Raw genomic sequence first — 12242 nt, 5'->3', positions numbered from 1 at the left:
TCACAAAAGCTAATTCCACTAGAATGGATTGCACTAAGTAGGACCTATTTAATTTTTTAGAGCTAGATAAGGCAAATATTTATGTATTTAACTTAGGTTCCCAGAGGTTTCAAAGGAAGGCTAAAATGGTAGAAACAACAAACACTACATGGTCTTAAAGTTAGAAAAAGAAAGTAAACTATACATCTTAGCTTTGCCTCCTTTTGCCACTTAAAACAGCAAATTCCTTTTCCCAGGTCAGATAAGCCATCATACATATAGCATTTCTTTAACCTGCTGTTTCAGTGCTATGAATCATCCTCACCATCCTCATCATCCGAGTAACTATCTATCATGGGAGGCTTCTGGGACTTTTTTTTTCCTAAAGAGAAAAAAGACGGGATTCTGTTCGTTGACATGGATTTATTTGCTGTAAACATTAAAATTATCTTTCTCCAAGAAAGAGTTTAGGGAGAAAGTGTCAGCTTCTAACTGTCATATACACCACATGGAGAAATTGTGGGGTGGGTAGAGTGGGAGAGAGGAAAGGGAAGAGGCAGTGGTTTTAAAATATGCCATACTGGAAATATACAAAGAAAAATAGATATACTACAGAATATGGCATTAAAAAACATTGTATTGATACGTAAAATAATATATTAACAATTTTAGGCATTAAAAAAACAACTCCCTCCCTCAACAAAAGAAACTTGAAATAAAAAGACAAAGTGCTCAATAATTTCCAGGGAGATCTATATATGAGATAAACACTCTGGAAATAGTCAAAAAAGCTTGTGCATGCAAGACTGGTTTCTCCTCAGACAACAAAATGATCAAGATATAAACTGTTTTCTTTTTAATCAGCATCAACAATACATACGACACTTACAAACAAGGAATGCCAAACGGTGTTTACAAACACGGGAATATGGGTCCCTTTCGGAAGATTTTCCAGAAATGGATGTGGGTGGGGAGTCTGTTGGATTCGTGTAACACCTGTGCCCACCTATTTTACAACTGAGAAAAAACGTTTGAAGCTTCTTAGAGAACTACCAATCTTTATAAAATCTAGCAGACTACATAGTGTCTGAAATAACTATTTATAGAATATAGACCTTACTGAAATAGCAAGTGCCTATAATAACATTGTCTTCCTAGAATCATCAGACTTTCTTTTGATTTAAATCTTAAATAATCACATCTTTTTGTTCAAATCCCTTTGATTTAGTCTCTTTTTCTCTCTCTCTCTCTCTAATTTTATAATGGTTTGAATAGCTTATTCATAAATAGGCACAGAATAGTTTTGCTTTGTTTTTTTAGAAAGAAAAAGCCAAACTGCATCTGATAAGTGTACAATCCTTTGCCTTCTGTCGATTCATGCTGCACCCATCTCCCTCCCCCACCCTTAATTTCATCTTCTATATATTACAGCTTTCCCTTTACAGCAGAAAACACTTTAAAAGTCTTATGAAAGGGGGAGGGGAAGATTGAGTGGATCCTCTTAATACTCTTGCCAGCAGCAGCATCAGCAGCAGCTAAAGCCCAAGCAAGACTCAGCTTCCTAACTTATAGTCCTTGGTCACAGCCATCCTCACAATCATAGTAATGAACTTTAAAAAAAAAAATCTGTGTGTCCTTTTTGCTTTGGGGAAAAGGGAGTGGATGGGAGCGAAAGAGACTTTTGCTTTTTGTTTTTTGTTTTGTTTGTTTAGGCAAGAATAAAAAGCTTGTACCATGGGAATCTGTGTGTAGTCCAAGGAACGGAATTCAGCATGGCCACAGCCCCCAGTTTTCAGTCACTGTTCTGCAGGACAAGCTAAGCCACAGTTTGGAGGGGTGGGAGCATGCGACAGCCGGAGGTGCTCCTTCCTTATGGGGGGGAGGGGGGCTCTCGCTTTTCTCCTGGGGCTTCAATCTCCTTGCTTGCTTGCATTCCCCCCCACCTCCGAGGCTTTGAAAGTTCTCCAACTTTGAGGGCACAGCAGCATAGTCTTTCTTTCTAGATTTCCCCCCCTCCCCTTACACTTTCTCTCTCCCTCTCTCTGTCTTTGTTTTTAAAAAGGTAAAGTGTCCAAGAAAAGTTTGTCAATTATTGCTGGTGGAGGCACCAAATCTTCCAGTTTCAGGTAGAAAATACGCTGCAGGCCCTGCGTGCAGAGGGTGCGCAGTTCCGGGAGCTTGCCCAGGAGTTTCGACAAGTAATTTGGCCGGTTCAGGCCGCCGTTGTTGAAAGTCACGTGGTCCTTGAGACAATTGACAATCTTGTTCTGTAGTTCTTCCACCCGTTTGGGCTCCTTCAAGCCGTGCCTCTCTGCAAAGGACAAGAAATTGCTGATTTAGACCCAGCTCTGGACAAATCTAAGGGGGGTGGCTGAGGGATGGGCACTTCAACAGGCCTTGTTAGGAGACTACAAATTATGCATTGGGAGACCCTACCCCTGCTTTAACTACCCCTTCCTCCTTAAAGTCCCAATGCTAAACTACATAGTTTGGAATAAACTGAAGTTTCTGAACTCAGGGGACTTTCTTTCATGCGGTTGCAAATTAGACAGCATTGTGAAATTGCAGTTGTGGGTCAGTTGTAGTTGCGACTCCTCCATTTGAGTCAGTACTCTTGAACGTCCAGTGTGCTACAGAACTATCAGGTATTATAACAATTCAAACATAAAGGTTCTCTCGTAAAGCCTCTGTTCATAAGAGCCCCTTCATGGTTTGATCAATTAACCCAATACTCTGGATTGGCAGGCATGCTGAACCTTAAATTAATCACAGGGGTTGGATGTCCACCATATTAACATAAAATATGATTGGCTACTTTGTGAACATAAACATGTCTTCGTGCATATATCTTGATTTGTGAATTCTATTCCCTATTGCCAATGGTGATTGTATAAAAGGGCAATTACTTTGGATTACTTCATATTCATCCGGGACATAATGATAAACTCTAGTTTACTTTAAGCAGGAGCATAGGAAGGTTAAAGGAATAGGTTTACGTAATCCAGAATAAAAACCTGGAGTTTGTGGGAAAAGAAGTGAGAAGAAAACCCAATATGCAGTTTAGAACTTCTAAAATAAAACAAGGGCAAGGAGTGTGACCTGTTGTGGATTTTAACTCTATATTGGAAGAATGTGGATCTTTTCTAACTGAGAATTCTCCTCTGCCCTGACAAGTTGAAACAGGGCATGGGGCAGAGATTTTCAGCTTGCCCAGAAAGACTAAAATTCCTTTTAAAAAAATAATCTATACTCATCACTAAAATGGAGAAACTGGTTACTTATTCCAGATCACTTCATCTGAAATAAAACATCCCTGGGCGATCAGAATAAAGAGGAAGAGCCAGAAGCTGGGTCTCACCTGTCACCATGGCTAGGGCAGCGATGCAGGAAAAGGCAGAGATATCAACGTTCATATTCTGCAGGCTGGAAGAGAACTCCACAATGGAATCGATCCATTCCCCAAACCCACGGACACATTGCAGCCGGTGCAGGACCACACCATTACAAAAGATGAGCTTCCCTTCCACGGGGTTTGACCTGCGGGGGGGGGGGAGGGGGTTTACAGGGCGGCCAGAAAAGGGGAGGGGGGAATAGAGAAAGGCAAACAACTAATTATTCGCCAAGCAATAAATGGAAGGCTTAAGAGGGACCTAATTACTGAGGAGTTAATAAAAACGCAGCTCAGCGGACCTTGAACGGCGTAGGTTTGCTCATCACAAGGATCGCAAGGGATGTGTCTGGGTGTGCACATGTATCCCACAGGCCTGCACATCCACGTATACATTTGCAGGTGACCTTCAACTTGGAGAGAGCACTTCCTACTTACCTGTAGGCTAGCCGCAGGACGAAAAGCTCCAGGAAGGCAGATTCAAACAGCAGATCTTGGTCTTGTTTGGGAAGGTCAGTGAAGCCCGGGATCTTTTCTGCCCAGCCCCGGATAATATCCATGGAACCAGTTAAGAGATCATAAAACTGCTGGATGTGCTGTGTGTCATCACCGCTCATCTGATAATCTGGGTTTGCTTGGAACTGGGATTCCATGGCAAGGAAGATGGGAGAGAGAGGGAAGGGGGAGGGAAGTAAGAGAAAGACCCCAGCAATTTAATGAGGCTCTCTGAAATCTATAGCCCGTGAAATTGCTAACCCCATTTAGAGGAGGGGAGCCAAATTTTTATAACAATTAAACCTCGCTCTGGCCAGTGAAGAAATTAGATGTCCCATGGCAATTAATTCAATTAGGGGTGGCACTAGGAGGGATGGCCACTCGAAGAGGGGAAATGGCTGTGGCCAGGAGGAAGGGTCAACTTTAAACACTCTGGAAAGACACCCTGAAGCAAAAATTCCAGGGTTTGGCTTAGCTTCTGGAAAGCGTTTGGGGGGGGGAGAATGAGCAGTTGTGCTAATGAAGTAATAAGGGGAAGGGAAATCTACCCATCAATCCATACACACAATACAAACATGTGACATGCATTCAGCACAAACGCCTATGGCTCTCTATCACATTTCATTTCTTATGCATTAAAAAAAATGTTCCTTCGCTTGTAGTTCTACTTGAGAAGGGAGCAACTGATCACGCCTTGAAAAAGAGGTGACTTTTCTCTCCTTACTTAATTCAAACCGTGTGTCCCATAAGCAGAAAAGAAAAACAAACCAACATCCTCGTAGTAAGGAGCTGAAGGTTAGTTTCCAGGAGGCAGGTGCTCTGGTCATCTCCTTTGGGAGTGTCCTGCCCAGAGTTTAATCTTTCTTAATGGCTTTCATTTCCTAAGGATGTCTGAATGGGGAACATCTCCTTTTCAAACTAAAGCATTGCTTCAATTACTGGCAGGGGGAAATAATTTCTAGCATGGAACAAAACAATCCTATATACATTTAACTAGCAGTAAACGCTATTTGCAAAAGTAGCCCACAGTCCGACGTGTGTGTGTGTGTGTGTGTGTGTGTGTGTGTGTGTGTGTATATATATATATATATATATATATATATATATATATATATATATATAGAGAGAGAGAGAGAGAGAGAGAGAGAGAGAGAGAGAGAGAGAGAGAGAGAGAGAGAGAGAGAGAGAGTTGCAATCTGCATCTGCTTGAAGTTCCCCTTCCCCCTTCAGCAGGCACACATACACACACATACACACCAAATACTTGCCCAGACATCTCCAAGCCCTCTGGGACACCAACACCTTGGAGGTGTCTGCACAATCACATCAAATGGGTGGTGGAAGGGAGAATGACCTTACTGGGGACTAGGTGGATTTCATTTGGTGGCCCGAGAGAGGGGACCCCCGTAGGCAAATATTGTCTCCAGCTTACCCTGGAATAGTCCAGGCTGGTCATAGCCGGGTTGGAGTCGACATGAGCTCTCACCAGGGCACTGATCAGACTCACCGGGGGCGAAGGGGGAGAAGGCTCCTGGGGGCTCTTCGGTTTCGAGGGCAAACGACCCCTTCGGCCTTTTAAGCTGTCTGTGCGAACTACTGAAAAAGACAAGATGCCTCCACTCAGAGATCATGCCTCAGGTCGCCCGGCCAGGCAGAGAAAAAGAAAAGACAACACAACCACCCACCCACCCATCTAATGTCCTGTTTTTCTACTGGGGTCAAAACTTCGTGGCTGAATATATCAGCCCAGAGAAAAAGTTTCCAAAGAGGAATTGGGGCTGTTGTAATATTTTCCGGACTTCCTTTGGCTCCTACGGAGCTCAGTTTCCAAACATGAGGCTGACTTTTTAGAAACGAGTTTAGGAAAAACATGTAAGAGATTACAAACCCTCCTGACGTTTCTTCGCATAAACCCCAATCTGCCCTGACCCTGGAACCCCTTTAAGGTTAAAACTAAGGCATTCCGCAAGCGCCTTGTCCCAGGAAAGGTTATCTTAGGTCTAGTCCGGGTTTTCAGAGGCCTTCGCCTCCTGCCATTACCCCGAGGGTTTATACTCTGAAGATGGTCCCGAAGGACCTGGGTGTGGGGGGGGAGCCCTGGGCCTCCCAAGGGTCAGAAGAAGCCGCCCGCGGAAGCTCAGCTGGAGCTTCGCCGCGCCTCCTCTCGCCGCTGCTGGGGACGCGGCTGCTCCGCCTGTGCTTCTGGCCACCCCAGGCGCCCGCCCACGGCAGGCTCTACCTTCTTTGACCATGCCGACCCCAAGGCACTTCTGAAAACGACAGTACTGGCACCGATTCCGACGGCGTTTGTCCACGGGGCAGTTCTTATTCGCTAAGCAAACGTATTTGGCGTTTTTCTGGACGGTGCGCTGTGGAGACAGGGGAGAGAGGGGGGTGGGGGAAAAGGAGAGGTGAGGAGCTGAACAGAGCGGAGCGGATCCCCGGAAGGCGGTCCGAGTTTGAGGCGCTTCATGGGCTGAGAAGATCCCTTCTTCTTCCTCTCTCGCTCTAGCGGTTTCTCCTTTTCCAGGTCCTCTAACAAAAAATTGGGGAGCGGGTTCTCCGAGCACCGTCTGGAGAGCCTGCTATAAGCTGAACGACTAACCCAAACCCGAGGCATTCCTATGAGTTTTTTTTTTTTTAAATTCCTTTTCTTTTCAAGGATGCGGTTATTCAGTTAAGAAGTTACGGGGTGGGGGGGGGGACACAATTTAATTCGACCATCGGGATTGCGGGTCTACTTTGTTAGCTAAGACGGGGTTCTCTCTTCTAACCAGTCCTAAGGCAAATGAATTGCAAAAAAGCCCCCTCCCCCCCTCGCGCGGCTCAGCTCCTACACAGACAGGACAAGAGCCCACACACAGACCCCACACACACACCCCAGGTGGGACTGGAACTGACGGAGGAAAAGGTGGAGCGATTAGGAGAGGGCAACAGGCGTTGAACACTCCAACAACTGGTTCTCCATTGCAGGTCGTTTTTGTAGATTATAGCTTGGGAATAGGCCTTGTATAAATCAGCGCATTTTAAAAGCCTCTTGGACTGTGGATTGGGTATGAGGGAGAAAGGAAGAGAAAGAGAATCGGGGCATTGTGGCACGTTCCCTTCCGAGCTTCAAAGCTCCGATTAAATAAAAGCCATTCCCGATTCTTTCAAACGTTCTTTCTTCTCCCCCCGCCGCCGGCTAGGAAAAGGATGCAGAGGAATTCATCCGCTAAAGCGGCCAGTTCCTCTTCTGCTTGCACTATCTCCATCAAAATCTAGGGCAAGGGAGAACGTGGTAAAATGAAGGGCTGCGTCATTGGGGGGGGGGTGTCATAGGAATGAAATGTTATTCTTAATAAAGCAAGAAAGCTAGGCCTCAAATCTGAATCAGGACAATAAAATTGAGGGTGTTTTTTTCCTGTGGTGAGCGGCATATTTCCATCTAGTGTAGATAGATGTGGCCCAAGTACAAGGAGCCCGAACTATTTTAGGGATTAGATGGCAAACAGCCTAATAAACGGGCAGTGAATATATGCTGTTTAATAAGGTTCTAACCCCACTAGCTTCCCTCTTCCTGAGCTTTTTCTCTTTCCCTATGAACTAAAAACCTAGTAAGTAAATGTGGATTTTGATCTAAGACGCCTTTATCATTCTGAACTCAGCTAACATCTGGAGACAGGAAGGGGGCTAAGACTAGATCCCCAAATAGAGATCCTGTTCTTTTCTTCTAGATGCCCAGTCTCAAGACTGACAGCGGCTGGAGTCTAAAGCGAGTTAGTTTCTACTCAGCAGAGGCAGGAACTTGAAGATAAAGGGAAACGGTGAAGGAGATGGATGGAGGGATGGGAGATCAGCGGCATAGTACTTGGCATCGGGGAGACAGGCACACACACGAGACTCCCACCGTTTCCCTCCCCCCCGCCTCCCCAGGAGGCAGCATGAGCATCAGCTCACCTTAAAGAAGCCTTTGCAGCCCTCGCAGGTGCGCACGCCGTAGTGCTGGCAGGCAGCGTTGTCTCCGCAGACGGCGCACAGCCCCTCGTTTGAGGGGGAGCCCCGCGAAGGCGGCGAAGGCACCTGGGCATCCAGGAGCTGGGAGGCATGCCCGATCTGCAGTCCGGGGAACCCGACGGCGGCGGCACTGGCCTGCTTGCGGATAGGGTTGGGCAGAGCGAAAGGCTGCCCGTCGTGGTGGTGGTGATGGTGATGATGGTGGTGGTGGGCGCCAGGCCCGTGGCCCGAGGGCTCCCCATTGAGCGGTAGGGCATGCAGGGGCCCATCAAAACGCATCTGGCAGCTGCCCACCGGCATGCCGGGCGGCGATTGCTTGAAGGAGAAAAGCGAGAGACGGGGCACCGCCGTCGGAGCTGCCTTATGCACGCCGCCGCCGCCAGCCGCTCCTCCTGCCGCCCCACCGTAAGCTTGGTGGTGATGGTGGTGGTGGTGGTGGAAGCCGTGCAGCGGCCCGGCCTCGTCCCAAACGCTCTGACCCGGCGCGAAACCAGCGGCCGGGGTGGGCGGCGAGGCGCAGGGTTTGTAGTAGACGGCCAGCTCATCAGGCGCCTGGGGCCCGCCGGCAGCGGGGGGCTGCGGCGGCGGCGGGTAGCCGTGGCCGTGCAGGGGCAGCTCCTCGACCTTGATGGAGGGCGCCGGTGGCGGGGGTGGCGGGGGCTGCGACGGCATTTGGTAGAGGCAGGGCGGCTTGACGTCGTAACCCGCAGCGGCGGCGGCAGCGGCGCCGTAGTTGTCCATAAAGGTACTGAAGCTGGGGAGAGAAGTGGTGGCAGTGATTTCAGTGTTGGTCAGGTCCATGCTAAACTTGACAAACTCGGGCGTTAAGAAGTCCGAGCTGTATTCCCCGGCAGCCGCCGAGTGGTGGTACGAGTAGCTCTGCGTGGCCGGGCTGGCTCCTTGCGGCGAGGACCCGTACTGAGCCTGGACGCAGGGCATGGCTGCAAACGAAACACGGCACAACAAGAGCATGGCTCAGCTTTCCTGGGCAACAATCCCATTCCTCGCCCTCCCCTCCCCTCCCCACCCACCCTTCCCACAAAGAGGCCAAGCCAGGAGGGGAGGAAGATGCCAGGGAAGACAAGAAAGAATAGGGCAGGACAAGCGGTGGCAGAAAGGGAGGTAAAACGCGAACCGTAGGGAAGTGAGGAAATGGGCGAGCAGGAGGGCTTGCTATAGAGAGAGGGGAGAGAGAGAGAGAGCAGCGAGGTCTTTGCTAAACGTCGGTGGGGGAGGAGACGGGGGTGTAAGTAGAAAGCAATGCCCCCGCTGCCAAGTACAAGGGAGGCTAGATGGGATGCTGAGCTGCCCGCGCTGGAGCTGCTGAGAGTGGAGCCCAGCACGCCCCCTCCTCTCCTCTCCACCCGCACGCACATGTATGGACGCGGTCCCTCTCTCTCGCCTGAGTTCCGCCAGCCCAACTCCGGCTAAAAGGCCGAGGCCGCTTTCTCCGGGTTTAAGAGAATTTTGACTTCCTGGTTGGCGGGGCGGAGTGGGGGTGGGGGAGGTGAGGAAAGGGTCAACCCGCGTCACCCACCTTCAGCCGCGTGAGTGGCGTTTTCGGGAGAATTGAAGGCAGACAGCGTCGGAAGTCAAGGGAGAGACAAGTTGCCGAGACTTGAGCGAAGCGCTGGTGACTCCAGTCTGTCCGGTTGCTCCCTGAAAAAAAAAAAGACGGGCAAGGTGCGGAGAAGGAGACGACGTTACTTTTGCAGCCTCACCCACCTGGACCGGCAACGAGGCAACGAGGACTAGCGGGCGCCACAAAATTCCTGCTTCTGCCAGGCCCTGAGGTGGCTAGTGGAGCTGGGAATACAGCCTCCCAAAAGCCGCTATAGACAGAGAGCGTCTCTTCCGCTGGCTGGAAAAGAAGAACACCTTTTTTTTTTTTTTTTTTGCCTGAGGGGCTTTTCTGGTTGCCGTCGCGCTATTTGATTCCCTCATTGTGCAACAAAAGTATTCAGACACTCAAGTTATTCCTCCCACCCCCGATCCCTAATAGCTTGTCGACACGCATCTGCCCGCAGAGATGCGCGCTCACGCAAACTCTTACACTTGACAGCTCCCGCAAGCCTCCAGAACGCGTGTTTGCCATCCCATTGGGCTAACTTCTCTCCAGTGGGGTGTCAGCGGCGTGTGATAAGAAGGAGAAGCGCGACGGGAGGACGAGGGGAGGAGGAAGAAAAAGAAGAGGGGCCCACGCTCCCCTTTCCCCTCGACATTCCGCCACTCTCCGGCTTCCAAATCTTCAAAGGGGGGCAGAGCGGCAGAGGCGGCATTTAATTAGAGCACGCAGCCGCTCCGCTGGCTCGCACGCGCGCGCACAAAGGCGCAAGCAATTAAAAGGCCAAAGAAAGCAGCAACCCGAGCCGCCGGAGCTGCGCGCCGGGAGAGCTGGAGGGTCCGAAGGATGCGCTCGGCCAAGCGAGGCAGCCGAATTGAACGGGAGACGGGAATACCTCTGCCATCTCTTCCGGATCCCCTTCGGAACTGACGCAAATCGTTTTTTTCCGGGGGCTTTTCCAATGATTGCATCCTCCGATATCGCCCCCCCCTCCCCGAACAGCTTCCCACGCGTACAAGTAACAAACCCTGGGAAGTTTCATACTTGGACTGCTCAGCTAACCTCTCTTGGCGACTCCGCTTTGCTTCTATTCCGGAGTCTTGTGCCCTTAATTCAAAACTCCGTTCGAAGCCAACAATCCCTCTCACTCTGGCACAACCTGCTATCTAGGCCGTTTCAGCTAAGGCTGGGGGCGATTTTCCTTCTTCCCTGCCTCCCACCTACATCAGGCAAGGAGGCCGACCGGCCTCGCTATTAGGCGACGTGCTCTGGAGTAATTTATTGCAGTCTGCCCACCTCCGGCGGCAATCAACCTGAAAGGCAGCGTATTGCTCCAGGACCGAGCGCTGGTCCTCCCTGCGCTCAGCCTTGTCGCTGACGGAGATCAAAGTGTTCCCAAGTAACCCAAATCCTCCGCCCAACAACTTTTTTTCCCTTCCTTCCTGCGTTTGAAGTCCCTCCGAGGATGGAATGCCGCGGTCCTGAACCCCGAAAACCAAGCTCAGGGGTTGCGCTCAAAGTTTCCTCTTCCGGCCTTCTATCCGAAAATCCACACTTTTGGGGGATTGGAAGTTGCGAGGTGGGCTGCGAGAAGGTCTCCGGATCTGAAGGCCGATAGGCGAGGCCCTTTTAAGAGGTACTTTTTGGATAAGCCTGCACGGGGCGGGGGTGGGTGGGGTTAATATTTTATATCTGGCAACCGCGATCTTCCCCGGTCCCAATCCCACCCACCCCCCATCTCACCCCACCCACTCCATCCCATCTCCTGGCTACTTTTCTTTGCCTGTAAGGGAAAAAACGTTGCACCATCCAGCCAAAAGACAGAATATATTCTCCGTCGCAGTCCACTTACTTGTTAGGTGGCGTGTCTCTTTCATTCATTCATTCATTCATTCAACTGTTGGCAGTTCGGATTCCCAGGGCGAGCGGGCGGGCGGGCGGGCGAAAGGAAGGAAGCAGAGAGGCGCTCCTCGCCGCCGATCGCTTCGTCCTCGCTTTCCTTTCGCCTTCTCTCGCCTCTGCCAGCGCGCGGACACACACTCTTCCTTTCGCTCCTTAGGGAAGTACAGTACGAGCGAAGCGCGGGGCGAGCAAGCAGGACAGACTGGCCCTTCCCTCCAATGTGCCTTTGTTTATGTGGGCTCTGTATTGCACAGCCAAATGCATCCCAAGTCTTCAAACGTCAGTGCACGTCAGTGCCGCCTTGCCCAATCAGCCAGTCAAGGGGCTGGATCTCTCGGTACAGTTGGCTAGATCTTGCTTTGGTAAATTTCCGACGTGACATCACCAAGAGTGGCGCTTTTAAGGTGGGAAACGGCTCTCGCTGTTTTGCCTTCACCTTGGCGCAGCTTTTGCAAAATTAGGGACAGATCCTCGACCCTTTTCCTTCCCTTTTCCCTAGTCTGGGGCTGGTGCATCCGGAGATCCGAGACCGTAAACAAAGACTGAATACTCCCTTTCTCTCCCCGCCCCCCCTTGTCATAAATTGGTCCAAGGATCTCTAGGCGCTGTCAATCCATCGCGCGCTCTACCTCCCTCTCACGGCCCCGAGTGTCTTTTTTCCACATTAAACTTTCTCACCAAGCGGAACAGGTGTGTGTTTTCCAGGTATGTTCGCTTTCCACAGCGAATGTTACAACAATCCCGGGCAATTTACGTGGGATGTCCACCTACCTTTGATCTGTCTAGAACGGCGACTTCTTACCCGTCCCTCCCAAGTACCACCTTATCTCGGCGGTATTCTCTAGAGAAGGCACTTTACAGGTAAAAAGACAGGAATGTATTGACGCACCCAGTCCATCCTTTTAAAGCAGAGACAAC

The 12242-nt window shown here is 50.0% G+C and overlaps 1 protein-coding gene across 1 annotated transcript; it reads right to left on the bottom strand.

Annotated features, from left to right (window-relative positions):
- Positions 1–837: 837 nt before the first annotated feature.
- On the bottom strand, positions 838–9417 carry NR4A2 (nuclear receptor subfamily 4 group A member 2). The gene is made up of 7 exons (XM_070956997.1): positions 9396–9417; positions 7802–8799; positions 6102–6231; positions 5295–5458; positions 3806–4008; positions 3338–3516; positions 838–2290 (listed from the first exon to the last, which is right to left on the bottom strand). The coding sequence occupies exons 2-7, from the start codon at positions 8795–8797 to the stop codon at positions 2034–2036; spliced, it is 1929 nt and encodes a 642-aa protein (XP_070813098.1). The 5' UTR covers positions 8798–8799; positions 9396–9417; the 3' UTR covers positions 838–2033.
- Between the last annotated feature and the right edge of the window lie 2825 nt (positions 9418–12242).

This window comes from Pituophis catenifer, unplaced genomic scaffold (genome assembly GCF_029215685.1).
Source record: "Pituophis catenifer annectens isolate HBS135680 unplaced genomic scaffold, rPitCat1.0.hap2 SCAF_1, whole genome shotgun sequence".
NCBI classification, from domain to species: domain Eukaryota; kingdom Metazoa; phylum Chordata; class Lepidosauria; order Squamata; family Colubridae; genus Pituophis; species Pituophis catenifer.
Note: the sequence above shows the minus strand (reverse complement) of the source record. Positions and strands in the feature narration are given on the sequence as shown.

Bases quoted from the DNA above. Each gene is read 5' to 3' on its own strand.
- NR4A2 (XM_070956997.1), bottom strand. From the start codon at position 8,797: ATGCCCTGCGTCCAGGCTCAGTACGGGTCCTCGCCGCAAGGAGCCAGC. The intron at 3,517-3,805 runs GTAAGTAGGAAG...CCCCCCCCGCAG, and splicing joins GTCCTGCGGCTAGCCTACAG to GTCAAACCCCGTGGAAGGGA. The intron at 2,291-3,337 runs GTGAGACCCAGC...TGTCCTTTGCAG, and splicing joins TGCCCTAGCCATGGTGACAG to AGAGGCACGGCTTGAAGGAG.